General features: G+C 46.1%; 1 protein-coding gene across 1 annotated transcript in view; it reads right to left on the reverse strand.

The window, feature by feature from the left end:
* Positions 1–23,283, reverse strand: part of LOC146789242 (serum paraoxonase/arylesterase 2-like) — a 156,278-nt gene that overhangs the window by 38,767 nt on the left and 94,228 nt on the right. Inside the window, exon 7 of the mRNA XM_085630861.1 lies at positions 21,565–21,646. Within this exon, the coding sequence (XP_085486987.1) occupies positions 21,565–21,646 (82 nt within the window). The remainder of the gene's footprint in view (positions 1–21,564; positions 21,647–23,283) is intronic.

Consider the following 23,283-nt stretch of genomic DNA (forward strand, 5'->3'; position numbering starts at 1 on the left):
ATGAACAGACCAGCTCGATAGACGAAGGGGGCGAAAGGCACAACACAAGACCAACCACACGCTCAACGAGGACAGCGCCACCAAGGGAGGACGAGACAAGGGAAAAAACGGAAGCACCGAACAGTAACAACGCTAGAGGTGAGCACCGGCTGGGGGTCTCAATACAGTGTCACAGCGTGAACGCAAATCCAGAGAGCGCCCAGAGGCGGAGGGGGGTACTGCGGTCCCAAGACTAACTTGCCGCAATCGAACGAGACCCCCACAAAACCAGACCTGCACTTTGCGAAAACCGAAACCGCTGAGGGTAAAGCGAGCACCGGACAACGGGGGGCATTCCCAGCTCTCCCAGCGCTTCACCGCTTCCCTCCAAAAAACTCGCCGACTAAAGACCAACCCAACATCCCGGCACCCTCCGTTGCATCGATAAAAGCGCCCAAGAACGAGCTTAAAATATTAATAAAAGATCGAAGGAAAGGCAGGGCTAAGAGCGAATGAGGGGACACAAAATGGCACCCAAGGAGGTGAAAGTAAGTCTGGCGGGGACTGTGGATCGCCAAACCTACAAGAGTGAGCGCACCCCTTCGTCATCTCCCGAAAAGCTCACATCTCATAAAAGCGCTCACATCAATCAGCCCAGCCTGCCAAGGGTTCCCGCTGCACAGCAGCACTGACCCCTCAAGCGCCCCAAAGGCTTACACCCTAACCCTGCAAAACACACGAGAGGGGGACGAAAAGCGGGGGGTCCCTAGACCCGGGAACCAAAAAATTTCACCAAAAAGAACGCGGAAGAGAGGGGAGAGGAAAGGTCACAGAGACGCTGCAAGCGCGCAACACGCCACAACCCAGATCACCTGAGATGGAACCTAAACAACATCTAGGAACACGCGCTGCACACAAAAAAGCAACAGGCGGGTTTTTGAAGAAGATTAAAAAGAAGGGACAAATAAGGGCAAACCCCGCATGAAAGGGGGGCAATACACTAAATAACTGAAAACAACGCAAGGAGAGACCAACAGTGGGAAATACCCTCCACCCACACCAGGAAGTAGCAACCAGACAGCATTCGACTACTAGAGAGCACAGGCTGCCACCACGGGCGAGTATTACTAAACAAGACTGAGAAGACAGAGTGGCTCATAGCAAACAGACGACACAACAAGCTAAGAAGTGAGTAGGCCCTAAAGTCACAGGCAACAAAAGGAATAACCCAAATAAGCCACAGAACATAACTAACCCTGGGCGTAGTTCGCGAAGTAGCACTTCGCGAAGCTACGCAAAGTGCACTTCGCACTACGCGAGCTACGCGTAGCACTTCGCGAACTGCGTAGTACCTTGTTCGCACTGTGCCAGATGTCGTTTTCAATGATTGCACAGTGCGGACAAGCAACCGGCACTGTGCAATCATTGAAAATGGCATCTTGCACAGTGCGAGCTGTAGTTTTCTGCTGCTCGAGTAGATTTTTATTCGAGCGGCAGCTTTCTCAACGCGAACTTGTAGTTTCTCATCGCGAGCGGTCGCGAGCATACGCGACCACTCGCAATGAGAAACCTGACCTCCTCGCGTTGGGAATCTCGCCGGGAGGTTTATTTTCCATGCTCGCGATCGCCAACTTGATGTTTCTGATCGCGAACAAGGAAAAAGTCTCGCCGGGATGTCATTTTGCTTGCTCGCGGTCGCCAACTTGACGTTGAGGACCGCGAGCAAGCAAAAAATGACCGCAGCACTACGCAACACTACGCTACGCGTGTTCGCACTGTGCTACGTGCAGTTCGCGTAGTGCGAAGTAGCGTGAACTTCGCAAACTACGCGAGCGTAGCGTAGTGCTTTGCCCAGGCTTAAACATAACTCAGGCCCCGCGGAGGGCTCAAGCAAAACGGAGACAAGAAGGAATGGGGGTTCGACAGAGACAAAAGAAATCAAACAAACTGCACACGGGGGGGAGGCACCAAGAAAGCAGAGAAGATAAAATCAAGCAAAGAACGACAAGGAACATGGCGGACAGAGAAATGAGGCTGCAGCAACAACAAATGAAGAAGAGCAAAGGAGAGCCATTGACAATGGACTCGCCGATCAAACAAAAACCTGATATAAATAGCACCCTGGAAATGATACTTAAGAAACTGGCAGAGGTCCTTGACCTGGCGAAATCCACAAAACTTATCACAGACACAATCCAACTAGATATTGCGTCAGTAAGACACGACTTAAATTCAGTGAACATCAGACTCGCAGCAGCGGAGCAGCAGATCCGCGACACAGAAGACTCATTCCAAAATATGAGAAAGGAGGTGAAAGCGCTAACAGAGGTAACAGGGTTCCTCCAAAAGCAAACGGCGGAGATGGAAGACAGGAACCGCAGGGGGAACATACGAATACTCGGGATCCCAGAAGGAGCAGAAGATGCGGCGGGGTCCTGCTCCACATTCCTAGAAGACCTGATCCCCATGCTCACCAATCTAAAGTTCACCCGACAATTCGAACTGGACAAGGCGTACAGGGTCCCTGCCCTCAGGTCATCGGCATCCCAATATGCTCGTTCTATCATATGCAAACCCTTGAGATCGCAACACACCGAAGACATTTTTAATTTTGCACGCAGAAATAACCAGATCAACTGGAAAGGTCACAAGATCATCCTAACTCAGGACTACTCAAAACCCACGGTGGACACCAGGAAAGGCTTTCTAGCCCTATGCCAGAGACTCAAAAATAGAAACATCCAATTCTCGTTTGCTGCTCCGGCAAAGTTCAAGATAATAGACAATGGGAGAAACCACTTCTTCACAGACCCTCAAGACCTGAACCGCTACCTAGACGGACCAGAACCCCAAACCATGGACACCGCGATCCAAGGCTCAGCGAAAAGAGGTCCCTTGCCAGATCCCAACAATGAAGGGGCGGCCGCGTGAATCAAAGACTTGGTTCAAGGGAACGCCAAGGCCTATACAATATCCCTACCTCACAGAGAACGATGTCCACACTAGGAACAAGTCTCGACCGGCAAAACCAGCAACAACTACCTCACACCCACGGGCGACACTACCAATCACCCAACACGCCGGAATACTAATGCGGACAGTACATTACACTGATTTGGATGGACGCCGGACACTAATGTGGAGGGGAAGACCGAAGCAGATAAAAGGAGATCTCAGGGACTACAACGTATGCTTTTGCTTTTAGTTATCTCATACGTAACACCAGGGGCACCAAGACCAGACCTGAGGTATAAAAGAAACTGGAGTTTACAAACTGACTGTACAAGACAACACGCTCCGGGAGGCGGAATGGCGATCCTGCCGTCGCACCTTCCACATTCTAGTAAAGAAGGGGGGAGGGAGAGGCGGGAGGGAGGGAGGTTCAGGGGGGGAGGGAGACACACCAATGTATCGCAGATATCTAACCTCTTTATTTTCTATCCTTTTCTTGTTTCCACACTCTGTATACCAATGCATATGTCGATTTACTAGTGCAGGGGATCCGAACCACAACAAAAGGAGGCAATACAAGGACATAGGGGACAAGAAGCAGTGCAGGACCCTGAGTGTTGGGCACATTGAGCAGGCGCATCACAATACACCAAATGACTAATAACAAAACCCTCACTCTAGCCGCAGACCTCAAGATAACATATCTCAATGTCAAGGGCTTAAATCACCCCATCAAATGAAGGAAGATAGTGGACTACCTAGCAAAGACAAATAGCGACATAATACTACTACAAGAAACAAAACTAGACGAGGATGATGCCAAACTACTCAGGGCAAACTGGATAGCGCAGCTAGCGACTTCCCCAGCAGACAAAAAAAGAGGGGGGTCATGACCCTAGTATCCAGGAGGTCAAAGATCACGATAGACGCCCATAAACATGATAAGGAGGGCAGACTTCTCATAACAAACCTCTCTAGAGGGGAAGAAAGGTTCCATGTGGTGAACATATATGGTCCCAACACAGATGACCCTACATTCTGGAACGAAGTCTCTGACACATTAGACAAAGTCCCACAAGATGAACTCATGATAGTAGCAGGCGATTTCAACATCCCACTAGATCACGCAATAGACAGACAGTCCGTCTGCCACTACCAGACCACTAACTCTCACACAACACTTCTGAACATTAGCGCCAAATTTAGCCTCAAAGATGCATGGAGACTACAACACCCTGACACTAGAGACTATACCTTCTATTCCAATCCTCATAAATCATACACAAGGATAGACTATATTCTCATTTCAGGGGGACACACACACTTGATTGAAGACTCCGCAATCGCACCAAGGCTAGTCTCCGACCACTCAGCCATCATCCTAAAACTAAGTGGCTGTCACAATGAAGCACTCCCTAGAAGATGGCGCTTCAGGAACGTTACCATTTCAGACCCAAGCAATAGAAAAGAAATCGAGGAAGCCATAGAGGAATATCTATTCCACAATGATGCCCCAGAGACCAGTATGAATACAATATGGGAGGCCCCAAAAGCAGCAATCAGAGGTAAAATAATCAGTATTAAGGCAAGAATAAACAAAAAGTCAAACCTAAGGATAGACCAACTTGAGGAGGAGACAAAAAGGTTAGAACTTGAACACATAAAAGCCAGGAACGAAAACGCACTCCTAAACTCCCTAACACAACACAAATATGAGTTCCATAAAATCATAAGCGAAAGAGCTGGACTGTGGTTCAGCAAATGCAAAGCACTTAACCTTTGCGAATCCAACATAGCAGGCAAACTATTAGCATCATACCTTAAACACAAACATAACCAGGTAGCGATCTCAACAATCATGGACTCAAACAACAAAACACACACAAGACACAAAGAAATCCTCAGGATATTCTAAGACTTCTACTCAGAACTGTACAAATCAGACCAGATACTCAACAAAGAAGAATGCACAAGATATCTAGACAGACCGAGTCTCCCAAAACTAGATCCCGCAGCCACAGCTAGATTAGGTCAGGAAATTAACAGCACAGAGATTTAAATGGCAGTTAGGTCTTTAAAAAAGAATAATGCCCCAGGCCCAGACGGCTACACTGCGGATTTCTATAAAGCCTTCCTACCACAACTAGCTCCAATCATGACAAGGGTCTTCAACCAGGCAGCAACTACAGGGAAGGTCCCACAATCCATGACAGAAGCAACTATAATAGTTATCCCAAAAGAAAGGAAGGACCATCAATTACCGAAAAACTATAGACTCATATCCCTCATCAATGTGGACTGTAAAATCTACGCCAAAGTCGTAGCGGCAAGGTTGAACACGGTCCTACCCAAATTAATAAGTAACGCCCAAGTCGGTTTTATGCGTAACCATATGTCTAGCGACAACACATGCCTATTCTGCCATGTGCTAGAACAAGTCTCCAGGAGACCAAAACCGGCAGTAGCCATAGCACTTGACGCAGAGAAGGCCTTCGATAAGGTATCCTGGGCCTTCTTAGAACAATGCATGTACTCCTATAACCTAGGGGAGGCCTATATCAGGATGGCAATGGGCCTCTACCAAACACCCTCAGCCGGGCTGATGGTAAACGGTTCACTCTCTGACCCATTTAGGCTCCAACAAGGAACCAGACAGGGATGCCCGCTCTTGCCATTACTTTTCCTCCTGGCTCTCGAACCCCTCATTCAGGACATAAAACTTAATGACAACATAAAAGGGGTTAACATTAACGGGACCGTAGTAAAACTTGCCGCCTACGAAGATGACATTTTAATAATGACAGAACAGCCAAAGCCCTCAATAAAGGCGTTGATGTCCACAATAGCGGACTACTCCAAACTTTCAGGATACAAGCTGAATAATGAAAAATCAGAATGCAAACCTCTAAACATCTACTGCTCCAGAGACATGCTAGGTGAATCAGGCCTGTCCTGTCAGACAGGCCACATCAAATACTTAGGAATTTTTTTGGGGCAATGACCTGATAAACACCCTACGCTATAACGAGATACTCCTACCGGACAAAGTTAAGAAACAATTAGATACCTGGTCACCAAAATTCATGACATGGTGGGGACGAATCTAATCCTTAAAAATGATGATCACGCCTTTGATAAACTACCTATCAGGCATGCTCCCAATGCTCCTAACACACGACTTCCACCAGAAAATAGATCAAATGTTCACCAAAGTCCTGTAGCGCGATAAGAAGGCTTGGATTAGTATAAGGAATTTGAGGCTACCGAAACAACAAGGGGGGGTGAACCTAGCTGATTTTAAGCTCTTCCAACTAGCCTTCCTAGCTAAACAAGGAATACAATGGGTAGCACAATCACCAGATTACACACCGGTCTGGCTACAGGTGGAAAAAGCCATTCTGAACAACCTGAACCCACTAGCCCTACTAACAGCAAACACATGCACACACACGTCTAAACCGATCTTTAGAAACACTAAAATAGCGAACCTAAAGCTCGACAAGAAAATGGAGTTCAGCATTAAAGGATCTATATCAGAATCGCTATGGGCGAATAGCAACATCAAATACAAGGGGAAAAGTCTCAAATATGACACATGGATTGCAAAAGGCATATCGCACCCACACCGACTGGAAAAAGAGACAGCCCCTATAACATTCGCCGACCTGAAAAAAAAACACCAATTGTTAGACTTAGACCTGTATAGATTTCTAAGGTTAAAAGCAGCCCTATCAAAGTCTAAACTAGTCAGCGCCCAACCCTCAATCTTCTATTGTGTAGCCAATATTAATAAAATAGGTCATCAAGTCTCGCAAATATACAAAATACAACGTCCTAAACCTACCAAGCTCAACACCAAAACAATGGAATACTGGTATAAGCATATCCGCCCCCGCTAAATGAACATGAGTGGAATGCCCTGTGGGCCTCGGCCACCCAAAACAAGATCACCCCAGTCTTAGCGCAAACACAACTTTGGTTACTCCACAAAACATTCTGGACCCCAGACCGCTTACACACACTAGGTCTCAGAGAAAATCCCCTCTGCTGGAACTGCAACATAGGGAAGGGAGACCTAGAGCATCTCATCTTACAATGCCCAACACTCAAGGTCTTCTGGGGAAGGGTTTTTGACTTCATAGATAGTGTGTTTAGATGCAAACTTACTAGAGACTTTGCCTCGCTTACCGCGGCTTTTATTCAAACCGACCTCTCCTCCGATGGAGAGAGGGAACTAATGGACCTACTCCTGACAGCTGCCATCAAACTGGTGCTAACGAAATGGAAGGACACCACCAAAACTACCTACAAAGGCTGGCTCAACTGGGTCATCCACCTCAGAGGAGCAGACCGCTTGGCGCTACATTACTCTCCCTGGAAAGCATCATCAAGGGGACTGTGGGAAGTCTTAGATAAGGCCCTGGAGCCGTAAGAGCCTCCATAAGAAACCGACCCGAAGGCTCTTGTTTTGTAACGCACAAGGACGTACCCACATCCCTAGGTGGGGAAGAACTCACAACTGACATGTCGGATATTAAGAGCTTCCCCTTCTTAAGTCAGGATGGTATACCTCTCTACCTATCTGTCCTATCCTCTTCCTCCGCTTATTCCTACTTTCCTATACTTTTCCTCCTTATACTTACTTATCTATCAAAATATAGCCAGCAAAGAGTGATCCGCAAAAAAAAAAAAAACTTAATTTTACAAACGGAAGGCAAAGGAAGAATTGCTGCAACAGATATCGAAAATCTTCCCAGAAAAAAACCTACATATATGCTCCATTGTTAACTTTTTGCAGCAGGAGGAAACATAAATGAATGTTTCAATACCTTTGCTGAACTGAACAAAAACTATTCAACATATACAAAGGAGATTTTGCTTGGTGAAGCATACTGAGATCCTAACCCATTGTACATACAGGCTGTATACATTGACCAAGATGCCATTACTCACATGCTTTCTGATAGTTTGTAGGGCTTAGCAGGCTGCTTTGCCTTCCTTGACAGTGAGATCAGTTGTCACATTTTCCAGTTCTGTCCTGAAAGCAGTCAGAGTTTATAAATCTGCCTTCAAATATTAGTTTTGGATTTCAAAGTAGACACTCCTAGGCATATATGTAATGGATGATATTTATATGGCACAAACATAGCTAGTAAGTAATGGAGCGCTGCACATTACACGGGGGCTGGGAAATGACCTACAAGATTCTGTATATAAAGTGAGAGTTACACAAATGCATTTCACACATTAGGCACAAGGAGAATAAATGATTTGCCCAGAATCCCACCATGGTGAGCCAATGGTAGAGGCGCGATTTGAACCTGGGTTATCAGTAGCTATAGCCACTTATCCACATCTCCTCTTGCACTTTACTATACTGGATGGAAGCTAGTTAAAACCCAATCAATCAATCAATCAATCAATCAATCAGGGAATTGTAAGCGCGCTACTCACCCGTTAGGGTCTCAAGGCGCTGAGGGGGGGGGGGTCCGCAGATCTATCGAGCTGAAGAGCCAGGTCTTGAGGGTCTTCCTGAAGGTGCTCAGGGACGGGCGCATCTGATGTCTGCTGGTAGCTTGTTTGAGGTCTTGGCTGCAATGTGAGAGTTGGATCTTCCACCTGCTCTGGCTCTGTGGATGCCCGGGGTTTCGGCCAGTACGAGGTTGGAAGATCGGAGATTTCTTTTGCAGTACATGGAAGTTGATTCTGTCGTTGAGGTATTTGGGTACGTTGTTGTGTAGGCATTTGTAGGCGTGAGTGAGGATTTTGGAAGTGACTCTTTTCTCCACGGGGAACCAGTGGAGACTTTGTAGGTGTTGGCTGATGTGTTCGTGTCAGGGTATGCTGAGGACGAATCTGGCGGCGGTGTTCTGTATTGTCTGGAGTTTGTGGAGTAGGGACTTGTTGATGCCGGCCTAGAGTGCATTTCCATAGTCCAGTCTGCCGGTGATGAGTGCATGGGTGACTGTCTTCCTTGACTCAGGGGGGATCCACTTAAAGATCTTGCGGAGGGTTTTGAAGCAGCTGGAGGTGTCAGCGTTGACCTGTCGGTTCATGGTGAGTGATGAGCCGAGTACGATGCCAAGGTTCTTGCCGTGGTCTGAGGGGGTAGGTGGGCTTCTGAGGGCAGTCAGCTACCAGGTGCTGTCCCATGCAGAAGGGGTGGTACCGAGGACAAGGACTTCTGTCTTCTCGGCGTTGAGCTTTAGGCAGCTGTTGATCATCCAGACTGCGACATTTTGCATTTCTTTCTGGAAGTTGAGTTTGGCAGTGGTGGGGTCTTTGGTGAGGGAGAGGATGAGCTCGGTGTCGTCAGCGTAGGATACGATGTTGAGGCCGTGTTGTCGGACGATGGCAGCGAGGGGGGCCATGTAGATGCTGAAGAGGGTGGGGCTCAAGGAGGAACGCTGTGGGACTCCGCAGGTAATTTTCGTGGGGTCGGAGAGAAAGGGTGGGAGTCTGATCCTTTGGCTTCTTCCGGTGAGGAATGATCGGATCCAGTCCAGGGCTGTTCCTTGTATGCCTGCGTCGTGTAGTCTGGCGACTAATGTGCGGTGGGAGACGGTGTCGAAGGCCGCTGATAGGTCGAGTAGGATGAGGGCTGCAGAGTGGCCTTGGTCCAGGAGGGTGGGAAGGTCATCCGTGGCAGCAAGTAGGGCGGTCTCTGTGCTGTGGTTGCTTCGGAATCTGGATTGGGATGGGTTGAGGACAGCGTTCTCTTCAATGAATCGTGTCAGTTTCCTGTTGACTGTTTTCTCTGCAACTTTGGTTGCAAAAGGGAGGAGCGAGATGGGCCGATAGTTCTTGAGGTGGGTGGGGTCAGCTGTGGGCTTCCTGAGCAGGGGTCTCACTTTTGCACGCTTCCAGTCATCTGGGAAGGTGCCTCTTTTGAAGGTGGTGTTTATGGTACATTGTAGTTCGGGTGTGATGGCGGCTGCGGCTCTGTGGTAGATGTGAGGGGGCAGGGGTTGTTGGGGGCCCCCAAGTGGATGCCTTTCATGGTTGAGGCGGTGTCTTCAGCCGTGATCGGTGTCCATTTGGAGATGGTGGGCTATCTGGTTTTTCTGGGGGGCGGTAGGCCATCTGTGGCGACTGGTGGATGGTCGATGAAGTTGTCGTAGAGGTTTTTGATCTTGAGGTGAAAATAGGTTCCAAGCTTGTTGCAGAGGTCTTGGGATTGGGTGATGTCTGTGGCTTTGCTGTGTGGGTTGGTGAATTCTTGAATGACACTGAAAAGTTTCTTGGAGTTGGCCAGGATTTTGTTGTGGATGAAGTTCCTCTTGGTGGCTCTGATCTGGTTGTGGTAGTCAGTCATGGCATCCTTGTAGGTGGTGTGGTTTTCGATTGTCCTGGTGTTTCTCCAGTTCCTCTCCAGGTGTCTGCAGGTGCGCCTGGCTTCTTGGAGAGCGGTGGTGAAGCAGGCGGCTTTCCTGGGGCGTTGTCTGTCGTACTTGCGTAGCGGGGTGAGCTCGTCTGCGCAGTTGGAGATCCAGGTGTGGAGTTCTCTGGCTGTGTCGTTTGCTTCGGGTGCCCAGGTGTGGTTGTCTCGGGTGAGGGTGGAGTTTGTGTTACATCCTGCTTTTCCTATTTTATTTTGTTACTTTTACATTTACCTATATGTTGCAAATTAATTGTATTGTTATTCCTTGGCGGTTATTGCATTTAGACTTCAGTGATGTGCTGGATTAGTTTGTTATTATTGGATTGAGCCACTTATGTGCTCAACGTTTGTTGGGGTGCTCAATATTTTTTTATTTCCACTGATTATACTTAAAGGTGATGGAATATGTTGATGCTCAGTTTATTATTTTGTTTTGGTGAACCACATTTGTGCTCAAATTGTTTTTGAGGTGTTCATTTCCATTTGGAATTTTCTGAAGATTAGTTGTTCCAGTGTTTGGACTTATTAGATGTATACTTTTGCGGAGCCACATCGGTGCTCATTTTCTGAGGCGCTCCATTCTTTTCTTGTTTGATGATAAAGAGCCGTAGTGTGCTCAGTTTCATTGGTGCTTATTTCTGATGAACCACTTAGGTGCTCTAATTAGATAGAGGTGTTCAGTTATACAGAGAGCTGCTATAGTTCTCATTGTTATGAAGAGCCTGGTTGTGCTCAGTTTTATGTGAGGAATCTTAGTGCTTCTCAATTTTTGGATTTATTGGAGGGATTCGGTTTTATGAAGAGCCGTGTAAGTGCTCAATCGCTTAGAGGTTTTCAAATTTATTAGTGGAGTTACGAGCCGCAGGTTGCTCATTGATATGAACCACGTAAGTGCTCTAATGTTTTAGAGGAGTTCATATTTCATTTATTAATTCTTGTGTCTGAACCTTTATTGCCCTATATCTTTTGAAGTGTTCAGTTTCTTTTGTTTGCTTGTGATGAATCCATCCACTTCCATTCTTGTGGATTTTATTATGTTGTGAGCCTTTACCATATTTATTTATTTTTATTTTCCTTCATTTTCAGGTGACGGTACTGCCTTTCGTACTTTCACCATTTGATGTGTTATCCTCTTCCACTTACTTTGCAAAGAGGGTTTACTTTGTATGTGCTGTATGTTCTATCATCTGGCTCTTATGTCTGTCAAGGGGGTAGATGTGCTACATACTGCTTTTCCTCCCTCTCTTTAGTGTTTGTTCTAAGCTGCTCAGCCTGTATCTGTGATGTCACCTAGAGTTCCTTTTGTGCATGTTTGATTCTATTGTGAGTTATATCTGAGGCTGAGCAGCAGGGCAGCTGCTCCCGGTGGGACCTTGACTGGGACCTTTGCTTGTATCCTGTACATTAATTCTTGATTACTAAGAATAAACCTACATCTGGACGCAGCAACCAAGGAGTCATCTTTTATTTTTATGAAATGTTACAGTTAAGTTGCTCATCGGTAACCTTGGTCCAGTTCCTTCGTGGTGGGCGTGGGGCTGGTTTGGGTGCCTTGGGTTTGTTGATGGCGAAGTGTATGCAGTGGTGGTCGTGCCATGGCAGCTGCGTTGTGTGGCTGAATTGGTTGCTGTTTCCTGCCCAAAGATGGAGTCGAGGGTGTGTTCTGCTCTGTGGATCGGTGTGTTGATGAGTTGTTTAAGTCCAATGCTGGTGAGGTTGTCACAAAGGATAGTGGAGTTGGGGTCGCTGGGGTTGTCGAGGTGGAAGTTCAGGTCCCCAATGAGTATGGAGTTTGTTGAGGCGATGGCGCGGGGTGCGATGAAGTCGGTGATGGTGGTGGCGAAGGGTGTTCGGGGGCCGGGGGTCTGTAGACGAGGGTTTCTTGGAGTGTGGCTTTGGGGGTGGTCTGGATCTGGAAGTGCAGGTGTTTGGCGGAGGGGAAGGTTTCGCTGGAGGTGGTGAGGCAGAGTGTGCTCTCGTGGGCGATGGCTGTCTTTCCTCTGGATCTTGTATCCGTCTGGGATGGTGGTGCTGATGTCGGAGGCGGAGGATGCGTTGGTCCAGGTCTCTGTGAAGAGGGCGATGTCGGGCGAGAGAGAGTCAAGTAGGTTCCAGATTTCCATGGCGTGTTTGTTTACGGAGCGTACGTTGAGGATGCATTTTAGGGTGACGCTGGTGCTGGCGTTGGGTGTGTTGGAGGCCGGGGTGACGGTGAGGGTCTGGGGGCAGTGGAGGCAGGAGAACTGGCCGTGGGTCGTGTTCGGCGAGGCCTGTTGGCATTCTCTTAGTCTTCCAGGGTTGAGTGCGAGGAGGGTGGTGGTGTCTTAGCGATGGGTAGTGGGAGGTCCAGGGTTCCCGGCGCGGGCTGTGGTCGTGTCGCGGACAGGCGCAGATGGGCTTGCCTTTGGCTGGCCTTTGGCACATCTGCTGCGTGACCCCACAGCAGCTGCCATTAAGTAGGGAAGGTGGGAGGGAGGAGAGGCTGGGAGGTGGGAGTGGGGGAATTCCAGGGGGAAATTTCCAGGGGGAATTCCGGGGGGGAGGGGCTGCAGAGGCGAAAGGAACAGACAGGCACGAGAAAATAAAAACAGTGGTGAAATTAGAGCAAGACACAGATGGGCACAATAACAGTGGCACAACAGGGAATAATTAAGGAAATACCGGCTGAGAAAGGTTACGTGGTTGCAGGCAGTCTGGTCCCAATTGGAGTGGGCAGCAGGCGCAGGAGCGGGCAGCAGCCGCGAACCTCCCAAGGAGGAGGTCGGGGTCTGGAGGCAAGAGACGGCACAGCGGAGCTGCGGGGAGATTGGACCTAGACCAAACATCTCAATATCCCAATATTTGTAATGAGTGTATATATTTATGTGGTATTTACACAGTACGAACCTAGCTGTCATGTCTTGCTCGACACATCACGTAGCAGTCCCTCCCAAGAGGCTGCAAATTACACCCACCCCACACCAATCCATCACAGGTGTCATCGGTCAGGTGACCCTGCCAGTAAAAGGGACCGTGCGCATGTGTCCATACCATCCTTAATCTTAGTATGTGGGCTTAGAGCCCTAAATCTTTACATTGGCACCAGGGAGTCTGACCCCACCTGCTGCACGGCCTCAGAGAAAAGCGGTCTGAAGGAGTAAAGGCGAGGAACTTTATTCTAGCCCGGGAAGGATAAGAGATGTTTATCACCACCCCCACTTTGCTGCTGCAGCTACCATCCATCTACAGTAACCACTCCTCAGGCAGCGCAGTCAAATGAGGCGGAGATGAGTGGTGGCATGCTGGGGGGCCCAGAAGGCAAAAAGGATGTCTGGGTGCAGTGCTGCCATGAAGCCACTCATTGGTTGTGCTGGAGCGCTGTTCTGAGTGTTTTGCCCCCTCACTGTCCTTACTCACCTGGGCATGTGAAGAAATGAGTCAAGGTGCTGTGAGACGGGACAAGCATACAGTGAAAAGCGCCCCCAAGACCTATATTTCTTATTTATCACAACACAGCTAAGTTCATCATGGGCTTGACAAAAGTATAATCATATTAACAAAACCAACAAAATAGACTTTATCGTTATTATTTATTTGCCTTTTTTGTAAATTTTTCAAATATGTATCAAATGAAAATTCATTTATTTTCTTTTTTTCTCGTATTTTTAAAACATTTTTATATATTAAAAGATCAACAGTACTTCCACAAAAGATTCAGGAGTACATGCAATACATTGTTGAACAAGTAACCCCTGAAAAACAAACATTTACATATACCAAAACCACAAAATACAAGACTCATATATTACAGACTCATACAGCATTCACATGGAGACGCATCTGAGAAAAGGGGAGACTAAAGATTGCAGAATCTCCACGACCAAGTGTGTTATATAGGTTCACCAGGATCTGAACATTCGGTTGACGCACGTTTCGGTGGCATAAGAAGAATAGAATGGCCACCTTCTTCAGGACCTTTCCAGATACCCACAAAAATAACAAAAACACACGGGGACAAATTATGAGAATGGCCAGTGGACTACTGGTAACATGTAAAATACCGTCTTATTGAAATGATGTAAAATCTAGAACAGTATCATGTAGTGTTCAGTAGATGAAGACATCGTGTTTACGCAGGGACAATGTCCAAACAAGGCTCGAATTTCTAGTTTGTTAAAGATCACTTGTGCAGAATTATTTCATTTCCAAAATACATATAGCTGTAAGTTGCTCCAGATCCAACAGCTCCCAACTGGATAGAGTTTCAATGAATCACTCCTATCAGCACATTGGTGAAGTAAATCAGAGGAGTCTGATATCTGTTGATTTGTGGTCCATCGATCCTTCACTCGGGTCAAAAAACAAGGCTTCACAGACAAACACTAAGAAGTGGAGCAGACCAAACCTATTTCTGCAGTGGAATCGGGTCCCACCACTGCCGCTCACTGGAGGAAGTCAGCACTGTGAGAGGCACGGAAGAGTGTCCCCAGCGTTAAGAAATCAAAGTCTGCCAGTACAGTTTGGCCCACTGAACCTGGAGAAACGACTCTAGGCTGGAAATAATACAGCTCAACAGAAGAGGCTGCCCACTTGAGGGAGCTTGCTTTACTAATAGTACAAGCATTTGCAATGCAATAGGTCTCGCATTAATGATAGTTTGAGGTTGCAAATAATAATGCAAAGCCAACAGCTCATACTTTCAGCAATGCCAGACCTAGTGCATTGCAAATGCTTGCGTAGTGAGCCAGGAACCAGCATTGTAGTGGGCAAGGCAACAGCACTGCATGTCTAGGTGCAGTACTGCAAGCTGCCCCTAGAGGCCCCTAGAGAGCACTACATGTCTAGGTGCAGTAACACTATGCTACCCCAAGAGGTCCCTAGTGATCAGTTTTGAGAAGTTACTGCTGCTACAATAAAAAGTAGCATTAGTAGAATTATGTAATTCGTAATTTCACTTCAAGGCCTTGACAAGTGGGCCAGGAGTTTCGGGTTGTGGCTAGACCGGATTTGTTTAAATCATTTCACCACCCTCTAAGCGACGCATGCCCATCTTCACCTAAGGACAGACTGAAACAGAGATGCCAATAACACGTAGGTAAAGCCTCTAACATGTTTAACGAGATCTATTTAATTGAAAAGAAGCGGCCGTGAATATCCCGGGCTGCTTTAAAAGTGAAAGCGCACATGGCACAAAGGAAAGCATGTTGTGCCTGCAGCAGGAGAAAGGCATTAAATAAAATAGTGCTTCCAGACTAAAGAAGACGTACCATGTAACAACAGAAGTAAAAGGGCCAATTCTCATGGGAAGTTACAAATGAAGACAAGGCGGTACCAAGGAGGGACAGAGAAGCCTATTTATGAATCAGAAGCCAGCATTTACGAAGGACAATGACACAAGCCAATGACAAATATAGGCGGAGAGTGGGTGGGGCTTCTAGTGCATACTCCAATACAGCATGCCTCGCAGAGCGAGCACTGCATGCGCGCTGCCGCTAGGCTCGACCTAAAAAGGAGCCGTAAAGGACTAAGAGGAACACACGGTCAGCTGGGCGAGAGGTATGCCCCACGTGTGAACCAGAGGAAAAGCATGGGCAGGTGCAGAGAGTACTATGTGGCCCCCTAGTTGCTGCCTGCCACCACCGCAAGGAGGAGAGGAGACTTTTTCACTTCCTGCAGGAATCCTACTCCATGACTCTTCTGACAAGTAAGGGGCACATCCTTGCCAAACAAGGAAGGAGAATCCCCATCATGCACAGAGGCTGGCGGACCTTACTGCAATCGCTTTCTCAGGCAGTAATATTACTGGTCAGCTGGGTGCTTGAGCCAGTGTGGTGAAATTCAACACAAGGGGCACCTGTACACTGTAAACCCAGTGCATGAAGATACACATGGCAAAGATCCGCTCTCTGCACCACACAGAATGTCCTTGAGCTGACCGGGCTCAGTAACAAAGGCAGAGTGACACCCACAGCTCACTGCTAGAGGGTGCAATTGGACTAGCTCACAACCACAAGAGAACCAGGGAAGAAACCCACCCACTCCGCACTCACACAAGTAAGGAAGGACCCACTGCCTCCAACCTGCAGCCTTCCACCAGTAGGAACCACTAGGCATGTTGCTGACCCCACTGGTGAGTAGCGGTACTACACCAATGCATCAACCATGTAAGAGAGCCCCATCTCTGGTAGGTGTGCCTGCCTGGTTAGAGGCTGCAGGCTGACCACAACAGAGACAAAGACCAGGAGCAACAGCAAGTCACCAGGCACAAAGCTCACAGAGTGGTAGAGGGAAAGTATGGGCACTGCCAGGCCCGTAGACCCAGAATATTCCCAAGCACAGCACAAACCAAGCATAAACCCCATGAGGATGATGAAATGGCTTCAAGGTACTTGCATTGTGCAATTCAAGAGAAGGTTAGCCATAAGCAAGACTGCCTACGGAGCAGGAGCTCAAAGAAGGCCCATGAGGAGGGAACATGAGGCATGATGCCACACCAATCCAGAGAGGAAGCAAACAGGAGTCTGTTTCCACAACAAGGTGAGGAGAGGATTAGAGGAGCCAAGCAGTGAAACTAAGGAGAGCTCTCCGACCCTGGGCTCCATGCAACAGCCTGAGCCACTATTTTGACTGCCCATACCTGCCATGTAGACATGACCCTAGGCAGTAAGAAGCACAAAGAAGGCAAGGCCGGACTAGAAGGTGGACAGAAGCATGCAAAGCCAGTATCAAATCAAATCAACAGGACTTATAAAGCACAGCTAATCACCCGTGAGCCTATCCAGGAGCTGCGAAGGGTACAGACGAACAGACAGGTCTTGAGTCTTTTTCTGAAATTTCAACATAGAGGAAGAGGCCTGGAGGTTATGGGAAAGGTGGTTTTCGGACTTTGCAGTGAGGTAGGAGAAGGTGTGCCCTCCACTGTTGCTTCAGTGGATGCAGGGGGTCTGAGCAAGGGAGGCCAAACGCAGGTGCCTGGACGGTTGGTGGAAGTTCAGGAGGTGGTTGATTTATGCTGGTCCTTGGTTGTGCAGGGCTTTGTGGGGTGGATCAACATCTTGAATTGACAAAAGACCCCAGCGGCCCTTCCATTATGCCTGATGGAAACAGAACCACAAGGGTCCAGTCCTGTGCCACCCAGAGAAGAGGAGGCAGAACCACAGTTCGGAATAGGGAGCCCCAAGTAGGTCCCGAAAAAGAGAACACTCAAGGTACTACACAATTCCCAAGAAGACTAGGAGAATTGGAACAGCAACTGCCCTCATCATCACCAACACCTGAGGTTAGTGGTTGAACTACTGAGACAATCGACTACTGAGAGGCCCTGTTGGCTGGTCCCAAAGAAGATGCATGTCACTGCATCCAGAACGAGAAGAGACTCATGCAAAGAGAAGTCTCAACAGCATAATTGGAAGGAAGATGCATGCAGAACAACCATGGAGAAAGAAGCGAAGGAAGTGCAAATGTGACAAGCGAATTGACACTGGGAAACCTGATGATGACCAAGTCCAGGACGGAAGATGAAGAATGGCCAGGCCAGAAACTCACGCTTGATAAGGTTGACTAATTAAAATGTAAATTATTTCAATTAACAGTTAAATATTGCAGTGAATAACGTAAAATTCAAAGCTGAAATGACACGCATTTAAAATCTGCCAACTACAATAGGCAGTCATAGCTATGAGTTTAGGCCATAGAAATACTATGAAACAAGCTTCTTTGAACTAGAAGTGAACCTGATATTGCTGAACTGTGCACAAATGTAGTTTAGAATTCTGACCTTAACGTGAAATGCTTCAAGATGTTCGGCATAACTGCAGAATGTTCTGGGTTTAATAAATGTATTATTCTACTAAATAACATATTGTTTGTAATGATTAACTTCCGATTCTCATTCTATTTCCCGTAGTGCCTGAATAGGATAGTTGCACATTCAAAACAATATTTCTTATTCGTAATAATGAAATGCATGTATTTAGTAAATTAATGTATCTCTTCTTTAGCATAGTTAATTGTGTATGCAGTGAAACATTTAAAATTTAGAAGACCAACCTTCAATCAATGCCTATGGGAACTGAGGCTTATGTTTCCGAAACTTAACTATGTAAGAATGTCTGTAGCTAACTTGTGATAAAGCTATGCGATCTGCATGTGTTTTCGTGGGAAAGGAAGAGCTGAACCTGCTTACAGAGGAAAACTGCCGTTTGATTGGTCCAAGAAGGCAGAAGCCTGCTACAATGTCTGCAACATATACTTATGTATTTTATATTAGTGCACGTTCCCAGTTAGTTTCAATGCTCTTTTTCCCATACTTTCTACCTACCTTCTTGTCCTAGATTGACAGTTGTGGCTGCTGCTGCTTCTGTTAATCCTTACTTCATTTTGAGGCATTCTTTTTTACATATTGCTACTGCAACTGTGAAATCACTTACTCAAATTATTGAGACTTGACTGAGTTTCATGAACTACTCTTGATGGAAAGTTTGCAGCTTTAAATTGGCATTGAACCTTATGCTCCTTTAATCCCACTCTTTTCCTATGAACTTGAGATCTTCATGGGCTCTACTAACTCTGAAACTCTGGTCTGAACCTTTAGCATAGGATGTTATTCCTTTATGGAACACGTTTGGTGTCTTATTTGTTATTTGATTCTAACCAAAACTTTTTATAAGATTTCTGTAAACTTACTAAAGATCTATTGCCTAATATGAATAAAAAAAAAGAATAAAGAAGACAATAACTAATCTCTTAATGAGAAAAAAGCTTTTAATACATTTTCAGACTCTCATGATTGACTAATCTTAGACTTATATCTGAAATATGCTTGTGATGCCAAAATAGCTCTTTGAATCAAAATATGGTGGTAAAGATCCATCACCTAGAGGTGAAGAGACCAGCGCGGGAATGGGGCTTAACCCTTTAAGTGATGGTAATTGAAACGGTGAATCATATTATTTAATTCTGGCCCCAATTCGTGCTATCATGCACAAGAGGACTCGAGCTGCTAACGGAGTGCATCTATCCACATAAACAAGCAATCGAGCTGAAACGAGGACAAACTGGCGACAGCACAGCGGGAGCACCAAGAGTAAGCCGAAAACATGCACCAACCAAGTCTCTGCCCCAAAATTCCCTGCGTAACCATTCAGACACAGTAACAGGCGCTCAGCTACCCAGGGCATCCACCCTGAAGAATGCAGATGCTGCAACAAAGAAAGGATGTAAAGACCAAGCCACATTCTCTCCAAGTTGTCAACGGCCTCGAAAGGAATGCCTGCGAATATCAAAGCAAGGCATTGCCACCTATTGAACATGTTCACCACACAGCTGGCAACTGTATCAGACCAGTCCCTGCTAGTGTGTTATCTCTTCCACCCATGAAGCATCAAACAACCAGAGTGGAACATGACACTGTTATTATACCAACAGGCAAGAAGCACCAATGACACTCTGAAGAATCAGCCAACCATCTTACCCTGCCTGCATCCTGATCCCAAGTGGGAGAATGTCTTAACCATGACCCATGTACCATGCAATTGCCAAGGGACTCGGCAGTGGCTCCTGTGCGGTCTTGTCGCAGGCCAGACATGGCACACATGCAACACCAGTTCAGACCACACGCAGTCCCATGGCAACCCATCGATGGCGCCTCCACAAGCCCAAGAGATGGACTTGACACTGCTCCACCAATGGATTTCAGGAGGTAGTAGGGGCTCAGAGTGGAGACTTCAAAAGGTTGCTGATTGTCTTTTCAGTCACAAGACTGTCCTGAAAGAGTCAAGCAACACCACCAGTCAAGCTTCAAGATGAACTCCAACAACCCTCCTGATACACCCATTTTGATCTGGTCACATGAACCACGAACCATCTGGGGCATCAGCAGAATGGATGAACTCCACACAATGGACATGGCTCCAGCCAGTTAGTGCAAAAAGGTTTTCAACTTTTCTGAATCAGGTTCATGTCCTGTCTCACACAGGTTAAACTTTGAAGGTGAGCAAAGATCCTAGTGTGCAGCCAGCTTCACCAATACAAGCAACCAATGCTGTCCTGCTGACTGATCTAGAAACCTGTACACTCAATGGTGTCAGCTCTACTTTGTTTTGGTTTCACAGTTTGTACTTGTTGTCCTTTAGTTTGTTTTTTGGGAGGAATGTAGTGTTCTGCTAGATACATCGCATTACAGTCCGTCCTAAGGGGCAGCACTTACACCCACCCCACACCCATCCATCACAGGAGTTGCCAGTCATGTGAACCTGCCAATAAAAGGGGCCGAGTGCACTTGTCTTGGGCGAGTTACACACCCTCACATCGAGTGTCTGTGTCATCCTTAATCTTAGGCTGTGGGCCTAGAGACCTACATCTTTACACTAGCCAAATCGCAGTGTGGCACTGTACAGGGTCAGAAGCAAAGAAATCCATCCATCCATCTATGACTGCCTGTCTGCCGTATCATTCCATGTCTGAGACACACCCTACCACCTGAAGGCACCAAGAAAATAACTATCTAGAATAGGAACGATTTGAGAGCTTCCTGGGAGTTGTCAAGTTTGGAAGTCTGCCAAATATGGATAGGAAGGGAGTTCCAAACTGAAGGAGCCAGGGCCGAGACTTTTACATTTCAGTTTGAATCAAGGGACTGTTAATCACATGAACTCCTAAAGTTTGATTCTTTTACCTTAAATACAAGCCAAATTAAGTGGGAAGATGTAAGCAAATTTGAACATTGCTCTTTTATTTAATTAGGGAAAAGGTTAACTGTTGTCCCTACTGGCTAGATACGACCAGTAGCAGGCAATTTTAAAGACTTGTCTGTTTGAATGATTCCCTGGTGCTCCTTGATTCCAGCAGCATCTTGATGCGTCTGGATTTTTGGCACTATATTAACATCTCATTTGAAATTACTCCAGTGTGAAGCAGTATCAAATTCTCCAACAATGGAGCTCATCATCAAACTCAGAAACTGGAGTGTGGTTTCATGGCATTTAATTTTTCCTTGAATTTTGCTATAATAAAAGGCTTGTGCTAAGTGTGGAAAGACAGACCAAGTAACTGAGAAAACAATTATTGATCGCCACACAAAGTTAAATATTGCTACTGAGAACTCTACTCCCAAGAAGTAATGAATTAGAAAAATATTTGATGTTATTGAATAACTAGATTTATACATAATCTAAACCTTGGATTTGCTCCTGTGAGAAAGTAGTAATATTTAATACTTTTTAAAGATATGCATGTACCTTTCAAACACTAGGAGAAAATCTAAAATCACTTACCTTCACTTTAGATAAGGACCAGTTGGAGAGTTTTTCAAAGACAGAGATAGATTTGCCCAACAAAGAAGCTGCATAAACATACCTAAAACAATTGCATGTCAATTGTGTATTTATGGCAAACCAGACATTCTCAACACAGTAAAACCACACATGTCAAACCTCTAAGAAAATTGTTGTCTATATATGAAGCTAGATGCCGTAGCTCAAAAAAAGTATACAATAGCCTTTTAAAACCATCACAAATTATTTCCCTTTATAATACAATGTAAATTCACATCCCAAACCCGTAAAATAATAATATGTGTACAATAATGTAAAATCACACTATTTCATACTACATGGTTTGAATCTACTCGTAAACCCATTACAGTTTTAAATTGTATAAATATATATTTTTTATAGAACAAATTCTTTGAGCAATCTGAATATTAAGACCTATTTTTAGGTTAAGCAACTGTTACACAAGTGCATCAATTCACAAAATGCAATTGTTGAAGAAATGATTCACATCTGCTTTGGCCCCGATGACATAACAGGCAGTGGTGGCTGGTATGTACCGAGGGTGGTGAGGCAGGGACACAAAATGAAAATAACATAATAAAAAGACTAACCTTTCTGACTTGCTGTGCGAATTCTTCCTCACTCTCTGCTTTTGTCCTCAAGGAAGGCTCCAATGTTGGACCCAGCCAGCTCCCCTAACCAATCCTGGCACTGCTCTCATGCTGTTAACCCGCATTACAGAAGTGCCAGGATTGGAAGTAGTGGCCTCGCGCAGCACCGTCAAGAGCACTGGAGGCCTGCACTTTCTCTACCCCAGCTGTCTAAGATAGCTGGGTTAGAGAGGTTTAAAATGCACATTTCTGGTGGGTCATTGCAAGACCGCCGGCCGAAGAGACACGCGCATTTCAAACTTCAGCACACTGCTCCCTGCTGCCACTCCGCAGCACTGGCCCTGGGCCCATCCTGAAACGCAGTTCAGGACGGGTCATTGAAAAATAAAATAGTAATAAATAAACTTTATTACAATTTTACTTATCAGCTCTGGGCCTTGTGGAGCGAAGCTCCCCCACTCTAATCGAGGAACCGCCCCTGATTACAGGTAGATATAAGTGAAATTAAGCAATACTGGTGCAACAATTTTTTAACTATGATGCTCCCAAGTCAGGGTCACTGTCATCACTTACTCATAGCTGCCAATTCCTATTTCAAAGACGTTAACATTTATAGATTAGAATAAAAAATGATAATGGTTCTCCAAAGTCAGTCCTGGTGCGTTGGATCTATGCCAGATTTTTAGCATATCCCCATTTATATAAATGTAGTTACCTTAAAAATCTGGCATGGATCTGGACCTCCACAACCAGCTTTGGAGACCCTGATATCATCAGGCATTGAGCAACATTGCTCTCCAGTGTCCATTCCAGCATTTGATTTACAAATTGAGGAATTAAAGTAACTATTACAATATGAAAATATTTAATTCAGGTTTTTATGAAAAGCTGAATATGGTGTCCTATGAATTCAATAAGGGCAAAACTACTGAGTTTGAATGATACAATAAACAATATAAAGAATGTACCAACAACTCCAGGTGCAGCTCCGCCCTTTAATGCTTTGTTTGGCCTCCAATATTTACCCTTAGCCGTCAATGCCTTTCACAAACTTACAGGTTCACACCTCCTCCCATGTATATAGCAACCTCCCCAGGCACAGCCACAG

This window comes from Triturus cristatus, chromosome 10 (genome assembly GCF_964204655.1).
Source record: "Triturus cristatus chromosome 10, aTriCri1.1, whole genome shotgun sequence".
Lineage (NCBI taxonomy): Eukaryota > Metazoa > Chordata > Amphibia > Caudata > Salamandridae > Triturus > Triturus cristatus.